The following is a 19,115-nucleotide window of genomic DNA, read 5'->3' as shown; positions in this document are numbered from 1 at the left end:
ATACTTTCGCAGAGGCAATATCGTAGCCTATGAGGTCTATCCGAGGCGTGATCATTGCTGGTTGAAAACTTTACCCAATACCTCGCTGAGATGAATTGAAATACAGTCAGCTCTGGCAATTTTTGTCAGCCTCTTAGTAGGCTTAATGTTCTGTTGAAAAGGATAGCTGTGCTTCTGTTTCTTTAACATGTTGCAACTTTCGTGTAGCTCCTAAACATGCAGCAGGCTGGATTAACCTGTACCATAACATTCTTCAGAATGCAAGCAGAGTGCGTGTAAGAAATCTTCCATGGAAACACCAGGCTCTCTAAAATGCTAAAGCAATTGAACGATGAGAAAGGGATTTGAACCCACACAGGCGGAGCACAGTGGATTAGCGGTCCGTCCCTGCCGGAGGCTGGATTAATTTATACCATAACATCCTTCAAAACGCTAAGAGTGTGCGAGAAAACACCTTCCACGGAAGCACCGGGCTCTCTCAAAAACCAGAGCATTGAGCGACGAGGATGGGATTCGAACCCACGCGTGCAGAGCACAATGGATTAGCAGTCCATCGCCTTAACCACTCGGCCACCTCGTCACATACGTTTCCATTTTACTGATGGAGGCTGGACTGTAGCACATATGTGTACGTGTATGTTTTTGCAACTATTTTCGGTAAGATGACACTCAATTTTGCCATAACATGCTTCAAAGCACGAAGATTACCTTCCACGTAAACACCGGGCTCTCTTAAACGAACGACCAGGCTGGAATTCGACTCACACATGCAAAGCACAACGGATTAGCAGTCCATCGCCTTAACCACTCAGCCACCTCGCTGCGCACATAGGTGCTCTCCTAATGGAGGCTGGACTTTGGCATAAACGTATGTTTTTGCAGCTATTTTCGCTAAATATTACATACAATTTTGCCATAAACATCCTTTAAGACGCTGAGAGGTGCAAGTAGGAAACCTTAGACAGAAGTAGTTGCCTCTCTCAAAACAATGAAACTATGAGGTTGGGATTTAAACCAGAACTTGCAGAGTACAACATACTAACCTAAGCACTCGGCCACCTCGTCATGTGTAAGCACAGCATTGTGCTAGAGAAAGGATTAACTTTTGGGACTCGAATGGATGTTCTTACAGAAAAGAAGATAAAGGTTGTCATAAGGAGCTTTATCAGTAGCTCTGATCAGTGCCCCAGAGTTAAGGCTGATTTATACCTCGACGTCAAGCTCACGCGTATGCCATGGCGCAGCCTACACGTGATTGCATAGCACCTCGCTGTGGCCGTCAGCGACATTGACGCGCACCTCTCAAAAAATGTAATGCGTACGCGTAGCTCTGAGATTGGTCGACTTGGTAGCGATGACGAGTGTGGGCGGAGGTGAGAGCCGCACAAGCGTGAAGCAGCGGGTGTTTACAAGTGTGGAGTCCTATGGAGGAGCTCCGGATGGAGACTGTTGCTTTGTGTTTACCTTTTAATTAAAATTGTTGCACGTCCACTGGTTCCTTCCTCAAAATGAGTGAATTTGAGCCATTTGCACATTAAGGAAGCGTTCAGAAAAAAACAAAACACCAGCGAAGAAACTCAACACAGAGAAACATAAACACCTACTGCCAGCTAGCGTTTCGGAAGTGTATTGCAGAGCAACAGAAACAGTGCGCAGAAGTATAAGTGCACGGCTACGCGCAAGGCTTGCGCTGTGGATCACGCTGATCACTTGACACAGAAGTATAAACCAGGCTTCATGGTTCAACATTAACTGCAACATGTTTCTTCTGGTTTTGTTGGAGAGAAACTAGACAGAATGCCTGAGTCTAAAAACGGCAGCATAGCTGACCTTGGATTTCTGTCAAAATATGGTTTCAGTGCCCTTGCATTGTTCATTACCTTACCCCAATCCCTGTACAGCCCAATAAATACATCCCAATCTCAACCCTTTTCTCTGCCGTTCAGCGTTGTGACTCCGCCCCCTTTAGCAGATTACCCACAATTCTCTTCTCCCAGATTCACATAAGTAGTGTATACTTTTCTTTAAGTAAAAATGAAACAATGTATAGGTAATTATTTTTGGACAAATCAATAACCTGTTCTGCTGACACCGCATATGCACTCATTGGTGCCAGAGGGCTGATTGCTGGCAGTTTAAAGTTTGATGCCACCTTGTCGTTGCATGTCCAGATTGGTACACAGAACAGTTCGTAGCTGTTATAGTTATTCGTTTGCAGAGGCAATATCATAACCGTTGAGGTCTATCTGAGATGGCGGCGCGTTCGGTTCGCAAGGCTCAGTGTCTCTCCAGTATCTGCAATTTTGCAGTATTATTCCTGCTCATTTCGGGTCTGTTCGTGCGGAACAGCAGTGCCTTTACATCGTACACCCAACAGGACATCTTGGATATTGGACTGTGCATTCCGGACAGTTTTATTAACAATCTTCGACTCATCCCTGAGATCGCCAGAACACCCGAGCCTGAGAGTCATACCCGGCCGGGCGGAAGTGCTCGGAGGCGGCGCAGAGAACGTAAACAGGCTCTCTTTACCCAGCATCTTTCTCGCCAATGTACGGTCACTGGTGAACAAAATGGATGAGATTCGACTTCGCATCAACCACAGCAAAAGATTATGGAACTGTAATGTCATGATTTTCACAGAAACATGGCTAAACAGCGGGATACCAGACAACGCTATATCGCTAACGGAGCATAAAACATTCCGAGCAGACAGAACAGCGGATGAATCCGGTAAGACCAGAGGCGGAGGATTATGCATTTATATTAACAAAGCTTGGTGCACAAACTCTGTCGTCGTTGGGAGACATTGCTCTGTTAACCTGGAATTTCTAATGGTTAAATGTAGACCGTTTTATCTGCCATGGGAGTTCACCTCCACTATAATAACTCTCATAAGCCTTCGATAGCTCAGTTGGTAGAGCGGGGGACTATAGGTGGGTTGTTGGCAATCCTTAGGTCACTGGCTCGAAGGAGATCTTTTGCGCTCAGAGCTGCTTTCATACCTGTGCAGTTCGAAAATATCTTTGTCGCTAGAGCTCAAAGTTCACCATAGAGGTGAAAAGGAAGTTCCCTGACTGGGAAAGCTGGCAGAATTTTGCCCTCAAGCCTAACTGTGGGCCTCCACGCAAGTATGCTGCAGCTGCTCTGTCAAAATAAATCTAATGCTTGTAACCCCTTCCTGGCGAGAAGAAAGTCTCAGACCCTGGATCACAGTTCTTCTAGGGAGGGACTGTCACATGCTCTGTGAGAGCATCCCATCGACACCACAACTTGCCATAATAACAAAGCACAGCATGTGTTGAATGAACTCTGTGTTGACAGAGCCGTGTCCTTATTACATGCAACAAGCTAACGATGACAAACTAAGCAGACAGCAACCTTAAGAGGGTGGGCTTGTGGAAAGCTCTCGTAAGCCTTCGGTAGACCACCTGGGAAGGCTGGCAGAATTTTGCCCTCAAGCCTAACTGTGGGCCTCCACGCAAGTATGCTGCAGCTGCTCTGTTAAAAATAAATCTAATGCTTGTAACCTCCTCCTGGCGAGGAGAAAGTCTCAGACCCTGGATCACAGTTCTTCTAGGGAGGGACTGTCACATGCTCTGTGAGAGCATCCTATCGACACCACAACTTGCCATAATAACAAAGCACAGCATTTGTTGAATGAACTCCGTGTTGACAGAGCCGTGTCCTTATTACAAGCAACAAGCTAACGATGACAAACTAAGCTGAGAGGGCCAGTGGCGCAATGAATAACGCGTCTGACTACGGATCAGAAGATTCTAGGTTCAACTCCTGGCTGGCTCGCTTTGGTCTTTTTGCTTTGCTGTCAGTCAGTGCACTGCGGTCGCCTTTCCCCCCGCTGGAGCTGTTCAGTTCCACTCTGGAGTGAATCGAGTTTCTGGGGCCGCCAGCACAGAGCCTGTGGGGTGCTCCCCTGGTTTCAAAGGCTACCCAACTGCTGATTTTTCTTAACGTCTACTACAGCTACACCAACCATAAACCCAGCCAACTTTTTGCAAAAGTCCCTACCACTTTGAAGTCACCCAGCCAACTTGCAGCGTAATCTCTTCCTCTTGTAAGTCTCTGAGCTGCAGCAATACCTAAGTGCTCTGATAAAACATGCATAAAATAAACTATGGCTTTTAACCTCCTCTTGGAGAGGAGAGAGTCTCCAACCCTGGATCTCAGGTCTTCTATGGAGGGACTGTCAGGAATCCTGTAAGAGCATCCCATCCACACAACCTCTTGCCATAAAAACAAAGCAGACTGTGTGGTGACGGAACTCCAGGTTGACAGAGCCTTGTCCTTGTTTCAAACAATGTTCTAACAAGGTGCTGAACAGAGTGCCAGTGGCACAAAGGATAACGCTTATGACTAGGGATGAGAAGATTCTAGCTTACGGAAACCATGAGACTATATGAGATCAGAAAGAACTGAAGTTTGTGCAGACTGGCCCTCACAAGTGATATCTCCCATATGGTCTAGCGGTCAGGATTCCTGTTTTTCACCCAGCGGCCCGGCTTGGACTCCCGGTATAGGAAGGCTTGAGCGTTTTTGCTTCTGCCCTTTTTGGCCAGCAGTCGGACTGCAGCAACCTTAAGAGGGTGGGCTTGTGGAAAGCTCTCATAAGCCTTCGATAGCTCAGTTGGTAGAGCGGAGGACTGTAGGTGGTTGTTGGCAATCCTTAGGTCTCTGGCTCGAAGGAGGTCTTTTGCGCTCAGAGCTGCTTTCATGCCTGTGCAGTTCGAACATATCTTTGTCGTTAGAGCTCAAAGTTCACCATAGAGGTGAAAAGGAAGGGACTGTCACATGCTCTGTGAGAGCATCCTTTCGACACCACAACTTGCCATAATAACAAAGCACAGCATTTGTTGAATGAACTCCGTGTTGACAGAGCCATGTCCTTATTACAAGCAACAAGCTAACGATGACTAACTAAGCTGAGAGGGCCAGTGGCGCAATGAATAACGCGTCTGACTACGGATCAGAAGATTCTAGGTTCAACTCCTGGCTGGCTCGCTTTGGTCTTTTTGCTTTGCTGTCAGTCAGTGCACTGCGGTCGCCTTTCCCCCGCTGGAGCTGTTCAGTTCCACTCTGGAGTGAATCGAGTTTCTGGGGCCGCCAGCACAGAGCCCGTGGGGTGCTCCCCTGGTTTCAAAGGCTATCCCAACTGCTGATTTTTCTTAACGTCTACTACAGCTACACCAACCATAAACCCAGCCAACTTTTTGCAAAAGTCCCTACCACTTTGAAGTCACCCAGCCAACTTGCAGCGTAATCTCTTCCTCTTGTAAGTCTCTGAGCTGCAGCAATACCTAAGTGCTCTGATAAAACATGCATAAAATAAACTATGGCTTTTAACCTCCTCTTGGAGAGGAGAGAGTCTCCGACCCTGGATCTCAGGTCTTCTATGGAGGGACTGTCAGGAATCCTGTAAGAGCATCCCATCCACACAACCTCTTGCCATAAAAACAAAGCAGACTGTGTGGTGACGGAACTCCAGGTTGACAGAGCCTTGTCCTTGTTTCAAACAATGTTCTAACAAGGTGCTGAACAGAGTGACAGTGGCACAAAGGATAACGCTTATGACTAGGGATGAGAAGATTCTAGCTTACGGAAACCATGAGACTATATGAGATCAGAAAGAACTGAAGTTTGTGCAGACTGGCCCTCACAAGTGATATCTCCCATATGGTCTAGCGGTCAGGATTCCTGTTTTTCACCCAGCGGCCCGGCTTGGACTCCCGGTATAGGAAGGCTTGAGCGTTTTTGCTTCTGCCCTTTTTGGCCAGCAGTCGGACTGCAGCAACCTTAAGAGGGTGGGCTTGTGGAAAGCTCTCATAAGCCTTCGATAGCTCAGTTGGTAGAGCGGAGGACTGTAGGTGGGTTGTTGGCAATCCTTAGGTCTCTGGCTCGAAGGAGGTCTTTTGCGCTCAGAGCTGCTTTCATGCCTGTGCAGTTCGAACATATCTTTGTCGTTAGAGCTCAAAGTTCACCATAGAGGTGAAAAGGAAGGGACTGTCACATGCTCTGTGAGAGCATCCTATCGACACCACAACTTGCCATAATAACAAAGCACAGCATTTAAACAATATTTACCAGTAGGAATGACGTCTTGGTTTACTCATTCTCTCTTTGTATTGCCGTATATACGGCTATTACACAATCATAATACACTGTGATAGCCTGGGTCGTTAGTTGCATTGTTTTGTTTTCTCACTACAATCGATCGGCTTAATCGAGCAGAGACCATCTCATTCAGGCGATCTCGGACCGATTGATTTGGCGCGGATGCGAGCGAGATTGCTGAATTCACATATGCCAAACGAATTGCGCTAACGGGGCAAACAAGACAGATTCCGAAACAAACGTCTATGTGTGAAAGCACCCTAAGATTGTATTTACACGCAATTGACAGACAGTCACAGCCAAACTTGTGTGACAAGGCAGCACTGGCCTGATTGGGCCAGTAACATTCTGTACACTGGCCCAAGCGTCTTGCACACTGACCCCGGGCCATCGGGCAGTCTGTCAAGCCCTGAATTATGTTTCCTTTGGTTTGTTTGGTTTGTTTGACTTCATAACAGGATCTGTTGCCTAATTGAAGGCATGTGATAGCGACACCCGGTGGTTATTCATTGAATAATGCATTCATTGACTGTTCATTTTTGTATAGCGGGCCAAATTCTCTTGATATTTATAAAAAACCTCGCGGGCCGCCGTAGTTTGGACAGCCCTGGTCTATAGATTCTAACTATCAAAATGTAACTTGTTTTTGTGCCAATTTCGTTTTCTTTCCTTCGGTTTTTAGTTGAACAGAACATGTGTGAGCAGCTCAGCTTTCTTGATAGCCTCTTATTCACCTGGTAGGTAACAAAGATGTTTTTCCCTCTAATTATAACTTGTGTTTGTGCATACAAATATGCATAAACATTCACAAAAGCATATATAAGATACCCTGTGACAAAACCTTTTCCTTTTAACACAGTAAAGCGATCACATACTGGCCATTTTTTGCTACTTTTGGCCTTTGTAGATAATTGTTTGTACATTAATCACAAATGGATGAGAAACACTGTAACTTCAACTCATTTGTGTTCATTCCAGGTGCTGTGAAATGTTAATGTATGTATGTAATCAGGTGTAAAGTGCCATATATCTGATCCAGTCCTCCAGCATATTTTTTTGCTTCAAATTAAAGTCTTTTACACTAAAAGCATTATGAATTGGTCTTTTGTTGCTGATAATTGATTATTTTATCTGAAATATAACTAATTCTATTATTTTTAAATGTTATACATTCAATTAGTGTGAATTGTCAATTAATATGAAAATATACATTTAAATATGCATCTAAATGTGCTTCAATATATAAAGATTTTACTGTGTATTGACCTGTTTGTTAAGCTAAATCTTTAACTTAAGTTGATTGATTTGCACTGATATTATGTTTTAAATTGCCGTCTTAAACATTTGCTGCATCAGCAGTGTTTATTTCTGGATTGTAAATGTATTCAGATTCATTATATTTTTATATCACGATATATCTATAATCTACAACAAAGAACTGAATTAAACTGACTCTGGAGAAATGAGTCAAACTGACTCTCTCATGTGTCTTGTGATTGGCCGTTTACTGCACTTGTGTGCTTGTGAGATTGGCTGTTTGCTGCACGTCACACTTTCAGCTGCGTATTCTCAAGAGTTGATCACAAACTAAAATCAAGTCAACAGGAAAGGTTTATATCAAGCAATGTCAAATCAGTTAACATCGTTGTGACCAGGTTGGGTTTATTTGATTTTGTCAACTTCCAGAGCTTCCTCACTTAACCAGGAGGAGGGAAGATGCACTCAATTTGCATAGTGACATTCTGAAATCCAATTGAAACTAGCCTAATAGACAAAAGTAATCAATGCAACTGAACCAATGCACAAAAAAATCACCACATTAAAACGTTACCAAGACAGACACACACAACAAGAGGTTTTTTTTTTTTTTGCAATGGGCACAAATCAAGCAACATGTAACAAACTAATCAAGAAAGCAACCTCTAGTCAGAAACTTCCACAGCACAGCAGCTTCTAAATGCACCCACTCTGTCTAAGGTAGGCTCATAACTAGTAGCAGCTGGGCATAGTTAATCTGAAAGCAAGTTAGGCTGCGGTCATACAGAGTTTTTTGCTTGCGAAATTATGTTGTACAGTGCTGCGAAAAGGAGCGGGATAAAACATTGTGATTAGACCATAGACTGTAAAATATATGGACGGAGTATCCGTGACGTCACCCATAGGTTTCTGAAGAGCGCAAAAGAAGCCACAAGTAGGCGCGGCCAACCGTCGCCATTTTGTTCGCGCGTCATCGCACCCACGGCGGGATACCAAACAAGGGCAAAGAGGCGGAGAGTGGGCGGAGCTACAGACACCTGCTGGCACTTTGCTAAGACCTGGCAGACAGACTTTACTTTGGGAGAAACGCTTGATACTTTATTACCTGCGACTCGTTTGTGTTCTGACCAAATGTGCTTGGCTGTACACTATATCAATAAAGTGTTTAGACATTCAAAAACACTGTTGTAATACATTGAGCCACTAAACATTGTTCTTATGACGTTTTTCTACAGAAGGAAAACGCAAATTACTTCCAAACACTTCAGATGTGTGTGTCTGTTAGTAAATGCAAGACTATTGATGATCTCCAGCATAACACTGTATGACAACGCTTCAGATGACTGTTCAAGAGCCTACAGCTAATCAATCTGTCACATTCTGGAGTGCTTTACGGGTCTAAAGAAAAATATTAATGATAAATGATCTTAAATAAAACAAATACATTTATAGAGATGGTATACAAGTATATAACTTTACTCACATGGGAAACGAGGCCACGTGAACGGTTTGTGAGCACAATTAAATGCACACAGCATCCCATATCATCTGATAATTGTAAGAAATAAGTCCAAAAGACAGCTGACTGTGTAAAGCCACATAAAACAACACAATAATACGATGAATATGCCGAGATCAGTGGCTAATCTGCCGGATTCAGCTGAGGTGAAGGGACGGCGACCAGCGAGACCTAGCTGTCACTCAAGTGGCCACGCCCTTAATTATGCAAACTTAATATAACCTAATATAAAGGAAATGGATGAGTTATAAAAAAATTCACCCCCCCTCACAGTTGTCATGGAGGGTAATATTAGCTATATGAACCAAAATCGTTCTTTGTACCAGGCTGTAAACACCTTTTTTTCTGCTGTAAAGTTGGCCATTCTAACAGAGGGCTCAATTGCACTTTGCTCTATTATGGAGCCAGGACTAGCGGAATTTTGATGAATTGCAGTTTCAGTTACTTCCGTATTGGCCTCCCGAGGGAGAGCGGGAGGTTGCCGCTTGGATTAGACGTTAATAAATGGAAGCGATTGCTCCATATTTAAATTTTATGTCCAGAGAGGTCATGTTTTGATCGTCTATTCGTCTCATGCTCTCACATGGTGCGATTTCAAGCTTTGGTCTTACCTTTGTCGTGTTATCCACCATCAAATCTGTCATCCATCTATATATTTAGAACTAGGAAATAATCACATCACAAGTAAAATTATTGTATAGGCAGTTTATACAGGGTAATTCAATGACAAGAGTGCACTTTTATATCTACACAATGCAGAGCTTTTAATGTCCACCTACACCAACTACAGCATTTCTCAGACTTCTTTTTCACCATGGTGTAATTACAGTGGTGGACATCTCATAAAACAACAACTGCACTTACTACTGTAACTTATTTTCAACAATGAAATTTAAATACTCGTGTCACATATTCATTTAAATAAATGGATCATCATCATGTGCAGTTATCTTTTAATAGCTGTCTAATAGGCAGACCATTAACTGAATAGGACTGTTTTACATATAAGAAACCTGTTAACGGGTATAGCTGTTCCTGCCTTACATCTCTTAGACAAATAAGCAAAGGTGTCTATAACAATCAATGTTTGATTCCCCAAATCATTACAATCGTACATCTGAATAATACCTCAAATAATTACATATATATATATATATATATATATAATTTTTTGTGTGTATGTATGTGTGTGGCATTATAGTGTACAATTTGGCATCAGCATCTTTGCTTAAGAAATTAGAAGAAATAAAATATCAGTCCTTAAGAACAGGATGAGAAGTTTAGAGTTTAGAAACATAAGTTTAGAAATATGAAACACCCGCAGATGGTGTACTGATGTTCACTAAGAGGGCACACTGTGACTCCTCCAGTTAAAGAAGTTAAACACTCGGGCGAGTGACTATACTGCACAAATAATAGTATTAACTACTAAACAACTACTAAATAACAGTAGTTTGGGATGGATTGCTATTGTAAATGCCAAGAAAATGAGACAAACTACATTAAAATAAGTCCTACAGTAGATCCTACAGTCCTAACACAATATTTTATTTTGATACATTGTGTGGCTGCTGTATTTTGTAGTTTATTTTGACACATGTAAAATTATTATTGCACATTATAAGTTAATTAACATTAAGTTATGATATATATATATATATATATATATATATATATATATATATATATATATATATATATATATATATATATGTATGTCATTTTTTTCTAATTTCCATTTAAAGGAGTGTTACATGACACTGTTATAGACTTATCTAAAAATGAATTGAAATTAATAAAAGTTCTACTTTACCACAATAGTTTTGTTGTTCCACATTTTCACTTCGTCCTCCTTCTGTTGCCTGTTTCACTCGATCTTGAATACCTTCTCGATTTCGAGACCAGTTAACGTAAAGTGTGTTTATGAAATATTTTGACGGTTAACTGAGACCAGATACGTGAGGAATAGTCTGTTTCTATTTAAAATATCAGCTTTTACAAATGTAGGTACTAACAAATCCAAACCACCAACAGATTCCTATTAATTTCTTCTCATGAAAGTCAAGCCCTTTTATAGAACGACCCATTGTTCATGTTGTCGGAGGAAACACTTACATCGACTGTGCATTTGTCTGAAAAGCATGATGTGAAAACTTCTACCACCTACATTATCATTTGTTGTGTCTGTCTGGTGTTGGCCTTGGCAAAAGGCACCTTTAGCTGCAGGAGTTCATGAAACACTAAAAACTGAGTGAAAGGCATCACAATGGAAAGAACCGCCAATTTATCCAGCATATATTTTACGCAGCAGATTTTTCCAGCTGGTGTCACAGTGGCACAGTGGGTAGCACAATCACCTCACAGCAAAAAGGGTGCTGTTTCGAGCCCTGGCTGGGTCAGTTGGCATTTCTGTGTGGAGTTTGCATGTTCTCCTCGTCGCCATGGGTTTCCTCCGGGTGCTCCGATTTCCCCCACAGTCCAAAGACATGCGATATAGATGAATTGAATAAGCTTAATCAGCCGTAGTGTATGTGTGTGAATGCAAGAGTGTCTGGGTGTTTCCCAGTGTTATGTTGCAGCTGGAAGGGCATCCGCTGTGTAAAACATAAAACTGGAATAGTTGGCGGTTCATTCTGCTGTGGGCGCCCCTGATTAATATAGGGACTAAGCTGAAAAGAAAATAAATGAAATATTTGTAATATAAGATTTTTTACTGTATTGTTATGATTATTTGGAATAAATGTATTATAATAGTCTTGAAATTATAAATTATTTGTATAATACAGTTAATAAAACAAAACAAATAATTTTCAAGTCAGACACAAATGACCAATACTATGCTATTTTTACTACACTTCATTTATTACACTGAGAAAACATGAACATCAATATGTGACTACACACAAGAATTAACTTCACTACACACAACAACAAAGTGTTACATTTGCACACACACTGTTAAGGCAGTGGTTCTCAAGCTGTAGTTTGCAGAAGATCCACTGAATAATAAATAAAAAAATGAACACACTTCAAACCCTTTGATGCGTACGATAACACTGATGTGTTCAGCACTGGGTGTTGCCTGAAGCGAGCGATAACCGATGTGCTTAGAACGTTTACAGCATCGCATCATCTCTACTGATGTCCACTGCTGTAGTTTTCAACGAAGGGAATGCTGACATGAATTCCAGCAGGCTTTTTTAAATAGCAGAACATGAGTATTATTGGCCCAAAACCTTAAAAAATATAAGATGCAAGATTTGAATCTTGATGAACATATTGGTAAATCACTTCTTGCAATTTAAAACACACATCTCATGTTCGACTCATCAATTCCTTAAAGATTACAACAGCATACAGTACTCCACCTTAGAAATATTGCTAAATTATGACAAGTTTAATGCTTTACATGGCTAAACATTTATTTTATGCCTTCACTGCTATTACTGTAACCCATTACACTCTTAACCCAAACTAGTTGACTTTATTAGAAAACTCCAAAGAAACCTGTTGCCTTAAACCGCTTTTGTATTTACACCAGGTGAAACTAAACAGCCCTACTTGAATTAACTTAGAACCTTTACAATATTATTGGACTTGCGGTAAAATGTTAATTCGAGTGGGGCTGTTTAATTGTATCTTGTTAAAATGTAAAAGGTTTAAGGCAATAGGTTTCTATACAATGTTCTAGTAAAGTCAGCTAGTTTGGGTTAAAGGAATAGTTCACTATTTACTCTCTGCAAACCTTTTTTTATAAATCTTGCAAGTTTCTTTATTGTGTTGAACACAAAGGGAGTTTTTTGAGGAAAGCTGAAAACCTGAAACTATTCACATCCATAGTAGGAAAAACAAATGCTCTGGAAGTTAATGTTCACAGGTTTTCATCTTTCTTTAAAATATCCTTTTTTTGTGTGTGTTTAACTGAAGAAAGCAACTCAGACAAATTTGGAACAAGTGAAGGACACGTCATTAATGACAGAATTTATTTAATTTTCATCTCTTTAAGAGTATAACTGAAAGAAATGTCCTGCTCAATGTAGCTAATTCAGCTAAGTGTGTAGCCCCTTGAGTACTTAATAAGAAATCAAAACAATGATCATGTCAGTGCCAGCTTAATAATACGTTTTTAAGGAATATTCTTATTCAAAGGCTTCATCCTAATCAGCTCAGACCTCATTTTATTTTTAAAGACTTTAATTCACAGGAATTAGAAAAAATAAATTTCTTTTCCAATTCTCCCCAAAATCAAAGAGCTTCAGTTTAAAATGATTAATGATGTGTATCCATCAAAGAATTCCTGAGATTTGATACTGAGGAGAACTCTTGTCGAGGTTGTGACAGTGATATTGAAACCACTGAGCATATTTTCTCCAATTGTATATACTCTGAGTTATTTTAGGCTCATGACAGAATGTCTCATGTCAATATCCATGTAAACCCTTTTTGCTATAAACAAGTTAAATTTGGTGTAACTAAAGAAAATACAGCATTACCTGGTTAACATCCTTTTATGCTTTGCCAAATTCTTCATTCATAAATGCAGGTTTTTGAAGTCAAAAGTCTGCCCCTCCAATCCCACCAACATTGCTGGTTAATAGCAGTCAGATATATATTAGTAGGCTGTCAAAACTAGTGTGTTAACGCATGCGATTAATTTGAAATATTTAACGTGTTAAAAAAAATTCACGCAGTTGCAGTTTTTTATTTCCTGTTGTGGGGCCGATGTGTGTTCAACATACCAATAAATATGGATAAGACCAAGAAAGCACATTAGAAGGAAAGTTTCAGTATAAAACAATTAATGTCGCATTACCGAGCTATCCAGCTGTTCCTCTGGAGTTTTATCTGAGGGGGGGGTGAATTTTTTATAAACCAATATAAAACAAACAAAAGCTAGCTATAACAATTTAGGTATATACAATACATAAATCAAACCGTTAAGCCATATATAAATGTCATTTTACAAAGGCCTGTCTGAAATAAAGATTTTAGATATTTTCTAAAAACAATAAACACCGGAGGAGGTTTGAAATACGACTTATAAAGTATTTAAAATACGATGATATAAATCAAACCGTGCAAACAGGAGCATTTTATGGGTGAGTGAAAGCGAAATAGGCTACCTTTTTTTCTGTCCTGCACAGCGCCTCTTGACAAACGCATCGAGGAAAAACTGCAAATACAAATGTGTTCTGTGTCCTCAAACAAGTGTTTATGCTTTTATATGACGTGCTAAAATTTAAAAATGAAACTTTAAATACATGAAGAGATTTATTAACGAAAAGCTGCTGAGCGCAACAAACTATAGGCTATATTTTATTACTTGCTCTTAAGTGCAAGATCACAGAATAAACTGCAGCATCCTTAAATAAAGGGGAATCACCTATTGTGTCATATAGCCTATAGGGAAAAATGAATGTTTCAGGGCTCTGTGGAGCATTTGGGCTGAATGTTTGACAGCGTATATCTAAATAAGGATTTTATAAACTACATTTTCTACCGAGTTATTAACAGAGAATTTCTGTGGTGTTATATTATGGATGGTGCACTCCATGCGGCTGGCGAGACCACTCGATTTTTCAATGCCAACAGTCGGTCGGTGAGTAAATGAATATGATGAATAATAACACACAGTATAGACATATAATGTACTGCTGTACAGTATCGTGTCGTTTGCTTGTTTCAGTTGTCTTTATTTTAATGCTCTTGTGATAATGCGATGGTGTGCTTTATCTGCCTGATTTCCCGCTGAAGTGGGAGGGTTGTGTGATGTTTGATTCGGGGGACTTCTGGGAGTGGGATTTGCGTGATGCGCTGCGAGCTACTAGCCCGACAGTGGAAACTCGACATGATTTGGCCTCACTGCTCTACCTCCCGAGCGATTGGCTCAGCCCGATCCATTAAAAGCCCTGGCTCACACTGGCCCGACAGTGGATATGCGGCTAATGGAGTGGCTTCACGACAACTCTGTGAATGTCCTTGAGTGGCCCAGCCAGAGCCCGGACCTAAATCCTATTGAACATCTCTGGAGAGATCTGAAAATGGTTGTACACCTTCAATTCCCATCCAACCTGATAGAGCTTGAGAGGTACTGCAAAGAGGAATGGGCAAAATTTTCAAAAACAGGTGTGCCAAGCTTGTGGCATCGGATTTAAAAAGACTCGAGGCTGTAATTGTGAAAGGTGCTTCTTCAAGACAAAGGTAACTGAGGTAAAAACTCTGGGTATTTACAGTGAGTTAGGATCCATCTGATTGGTGAATCATGTGTTAGCTAATGCAGAATTATGCAACTAATGCAGCTAATGCATGTGATCCTCTTGAAAGTAGTTTATAATTAAACGTCTCGTAAATGAACAGCCAAACTACACGAACAAGCTGCTGTTTTAAATATACTCATGTTTGTGTGGACAAGGCCTCATTTTTGAGGACTCTGCTCTCCATTGTGAAGCTTCATGTGAGTGCTGAGGCTGCTTTTATGTTTAAAGTCCTTTCCACACTCACTGCATCTAAAATGCTCTCCTGAGTGAATCATCATGTGGCTCTTAATGGAGTCTTTATGTGTGAGACTCTTTCCACACTGATCACATGTGAACACTATAGTTCCAGTGTGACCATTCATGTGGTTCATGAGGCTAGATTTGGATGTGAAGCACTTTCCACACTGAGCACATGCAAACGGCTTCTCTCCGGCGTGACTTATCATGTGGTGTTTGAGTGAGCTGTTATATGGGAAACTTTTACCACACTCTGTGCATGTGTAAGGTTTCTCTCCAGTGTGAATCCTCATGTGGGTGTGAAGGTTTTGTTTTTGAGAAAAACTTTTCCCACACTGTGTGCAAGTAAAACTTCTCTCTCCAGTGTGTGTTCTCATGTGGACTTCAAGGGTGCCATTTAGATTAAAACTCTTACCACACTGAGGGCAAGAGTAAGGCTTCTCCCCAGTGTGAATTCTCATGTGCGCTGCCAAGTTTCCTGCATGATAGAAGCTTTTTCCACACTCTTGGCATGTGTACGGCCTCTCCCCAGTGTGAACTCTCATGTGCGCTGCAAAGTTTCCTGCATGACAGAAGCTTTTTCCACACTCTTGGCATGTGAACTTTCCAGTGGGAATTCTCATGTGGGTTTTACACCTAGATTTAGATTTCCAAGGTCTTCCGAGTGATGAAGTCTTTTTAGTCTGTGTGAGTTTTTCATCAGTCGTTATTTCTTGGGGTTTCTTAAACTGCTGTTTCTCTTTCATTTCGTTCCATTGATGAGTCTCTTCTTTCAGCACCATCAGGTCTTTAAAAAAAAAGTTAACTTTAGTATGAAGGCACAAAGAGACAAGCATGAAATAAATGTTTCACCCAAAAATGAAAAAGTCTTTGGTGTTCCCAGAATGTGTCTGAGGTTTCAGTTCAAAATCAGATCCTATACCTTGCAGAATATTTAATTTGGGGGTCAGAGAAAAACCAAGCTGTTTTTGTGCCTGTGGCTTTAAATGCAAATGATCGAATGCACTCACTCTAGTTTACTCGTGTTGTGTTCCCTCATGTGTATCTACCACTGGATTTAAACATTTGTAACTTGCTTTGAAGACCCGATTGAGACAAATCTTCATGTTCACAGCAAGTACGCATAATTCACACTAATATTAGTAAGTAAGCATTATTGTATTTAAATTATGCAAATGTTTCCCTGTACTGGGTTGCAGCTGGAAGAGCATCCGCTGTTTAAAACATATGCTGGATAAGTTGGTGATTCATTCCGCCGTGGTGACCGCTGATAATTAAAGGGACTAAGCTGAAGAAAAATGAATGAATGAATTTATGCAAATGCTTAATGCCACGTTTGCTGTAAACTGGAGTGATGAGGTGATGGCAAGATGACTTACTCTGCTATTCGTTTTTATCCATTTGTACTTTTGTCTGTTTTCTTGCCTTTGTGCATGTCCTGAGGCTTAGCTGAAGACCTACGTGATGACATTTTATATACCCGACAAGATGCAGAAATGCCATCTTAAAAGGCATCTTTGAATATCTTTTTTTGCTGGAGATACTGTTGTCCTAAAAAACTTAAAACAAACAAAAAAAAACTTACATATACCATTTAGCGGTTTTATACATTGAAAGTGGATATCGTCCCATCCCTAAGCGGCATAAACCTGTTTTTAAGATCTAAAAATTAATTCTTTAAATAAAGTCAAGCAAATAGATTCCAATGGTGCCGCCTGCTGGTACGTGAAGAATACGGTCAATACTGATGAACTTTACACTCAAATGTTTGCATATCATCAGCATGCTGTAATCCATTTCTTAAGCAGCAAAAGTCATTTAGACTAGTTTGTTGGCCAGTTGTAGTCAGTGCAATGCTAAATGTTATTGTTCCACTATAATTTGTTCGTTTTGTCTCTCGTCGTCCCAACACTTCATCATATAGTTTAGAATACTGTACAATGTTTAATAATAATTAATTATTTTAGTGTCAATTTCATTCAGCACATTTAAAATTAGGGGCCTCCTCATTTTTTTTTTACATACTTTAATCCAGGGTTTCTGCAGGTTTCACCAAGTTAAATGTAAGACTTTAAACATTTTTAAGACTATTATGAATGATATTTTAGACTCATAAAAGGCTAAAGAATTATTCAAATTGCCCAGATGGAAAAGATTTGTATTTGCCCTATTAAAACAATATTATAATATCATGTATTTAATTATACAATAATAAATGAATAATAAAAAAATTACAATATTTTAGATATTTCTTAGCAAAAGATTTTAAATAGTGTAAAAAACAAGCAAGCTTTACTTGTATCCATACACATACCAACATAAATTTTCTGTACAAAATAATAAAAATGAACAAATGTTTTTAAAGATTTAAAAACTATAATAAACTAAATCTATGCACAACAATCTGTCAGGTCGATGTCCTCGGCAGTAAATACATGGAGCACGTTTAAACAAATGTTATTGTAAGGAAAATAATTAAACCATTATGATAAATAGAGTTAAAATGACCTTTTTGAATGAAAAGTTGAAAGATTTATTGAGATGGATTGCTGGTGATTGTATGGGCTTTGGCCAGATTGGGTAGCAAAACATGAACAAAGGAAAATGAAGACTTGTTTAAAAAAAGATTTAAGACCTACAACACAATATTTCATATCCCACCGAGATGCCACAGAAATCTGTTTAAACACAATAGCCCTGGTAATTAATTATAATAATGATGTAATTCTAACTAAGATACTATCTGTGAGAACAAGTAACAACTACAAGAAACAAGTTTAAACCCATAAGAATTTAATGAAAAAAAATAAAATTGTGATCAACGTGACATATGCAAATGGAATGTACTAAGCCAACACTATCACTGTAATAGCAGATATCTTCTATGAGAATACTGTAGGTCAAATATCATCAGCTCAGTTAAACTTTTTTTATTTGTTGTTTTTAGTTATTTTATATAGCGCCAGTGCTTAAGGATGCTTTACAAACAGTAGAACAAGAAAAGCAATAACATTAAGGTAGAGAAAATGGGAGACTAATAATACATAAAAGAATGACAAAAGACATGAGAACAAGTAACAAGAAAGAAGCTCATTCCTGTCTTTCAATTAGTGCTTATGTGCATTTAGGAGAACTAGGCAGCACAGTCAGGGCTGCAAGATGGATTTAATTTAGTATTTTATTATTAAAATATATCTGAATGAGGATCAGATGACTGAGTTGGTCTTTGAGAATGAAAACCAACCTGTTTGTTCCTGCAGATCTTCCTGTTTGACTCTGAATGTTTCTTCAATCTTCACATCTTCACTCTCCACTTTAATAAACGCCATCTTTATAACAGTGTGGAGATCAGTCACTTCAGCAGGAGCTTTTCTCTGTGTTTGGACACTTTATCCTGTTTAAAATGAACAAAACAATAAAAATATCCTGTTTAAACTGAATAAAACAATGAACAGAAACAAAATAACTTCTCTTCAACACTTGCTTCAACAGTTTCTTTATATGAGAGTAATTAACTAAAGAAATCGGCTAAGTCCGAGTAAGAAACAATAGCCATAAATGAGCTGATTAAAACTAGTGCTCCATTTCTTATATATAGAGAGAATAATAATATTGTCAACAGTAGGAACATAATGAAGCATCGGGTGAAAACCTGAAACTTTAATCAATCGGTTTATATTTATGTAAAAGTTTAAAAACAAACCTTTCTCTAGTTC

At 39.7% G+C, this 19,115-nt stretch overlaps 1 protein-coding gene and 4 non-coding genes across 5 annotated transcripts; 3 read left to right on the top strand and 2 right to left on the bottom strand.

Moving 5' to 3' along the window:
- Positions 1 to 141, top strand: LOC130224229 (U4 spliceosomal RNA). The gene has a single exon (XR_008837297.1). It is a non-coding gene; the product is annotated as a U4 spliceosomal RNA (small nuclear RNA).
- Positions 142 to 498: 357 nt separating this feature from the next.
- trnas-gcu (transfer RNA serine (anticodon GCU)) lies at positions 499 to 580 on the bottom strand. The gene has a single exon. It is a non-coding gene; the product is annotated as a tRNA-Ser (tRNA).
- A 3,151-nt stretch (positions 581 to 3,731) lies between these two features.
- trnar-acg (transfer RNA arginine (anticodon ACG)) lies at positions 3,732 to 3,804 on the top strand. Its single transcript has one exon. It is a non-coding gene; the product is annotated as a tRNA-Arg (tRNA).
- Positions 3,805 to 4,946: 1,142 nt separating this feature from the next.
- trnar-acg (transfer RNA arginine (anticodon ACG)) lies at positions 4,947 to 5,019 on the top strand. The gene has a single exon. It is a non-coding gene; the product is annotated as a tRNA-Arg (tRNA).
- A 9,798-nt stretch (positions 5,020 to 14,817) lies between these two features.
- On the bottom strand, positions 14,818 to 18,778 carry LOC130222367 (gastrula zinc finger protein XlCGF8.2DB-like). The gene is made up of 2 exons (XM_056454950.1): positions 18,644 to 18,778; positions 14,818 to 16,186 (listed from the first exon to the last, which is right to left on the bottom strand). Exons 1-2 carry the CDS (start codon positions 18,726 to 18,728, stop codon positions 15,321 to 15,323), a joined length of 951 nt encoding a protein of 316 aa, XP_056310925.1. The 5' UTR covers positions 18,729 to 18,778; the 3' UTR covers positions 14,818 to 15,320.
- Between the last annotated feature and the right edge of the window lie 337 nt (positions 18,779 to 19,115).

This window comes from Danio aesculapii, chromosome 4 (genome assembly GCF_903798145.1).
Source record: "Danio aesculapii chromosome 4, fDanAes4.1, whole genome shotgun sequence".
NCBI lineage: Eukaryota > Metazoa > Chordata > Actinopteri > Cypriniformes > Danionidae > Danio > Danio aesculapii.
This window is presented reverse-complemented; position numbering and strand designations above follow the sequence as displayed.

Coding starts and splice junctions, on each gene's coding strand:
- LOC130222367 (XM_056454950.1), bottom strand. CDS start 18,728: ATGGCGTTTATTAAAGTGGAGAGTGAAGATGTGAAGATTGAAGAAACA. Junction 16,187..18,643: donor AGATCTGCAGGAACAAACAG/GTTGGTTTTCAT, acceptor TTTTTTTTAAAG/ACCTGATGGTGCTGAAAGAA.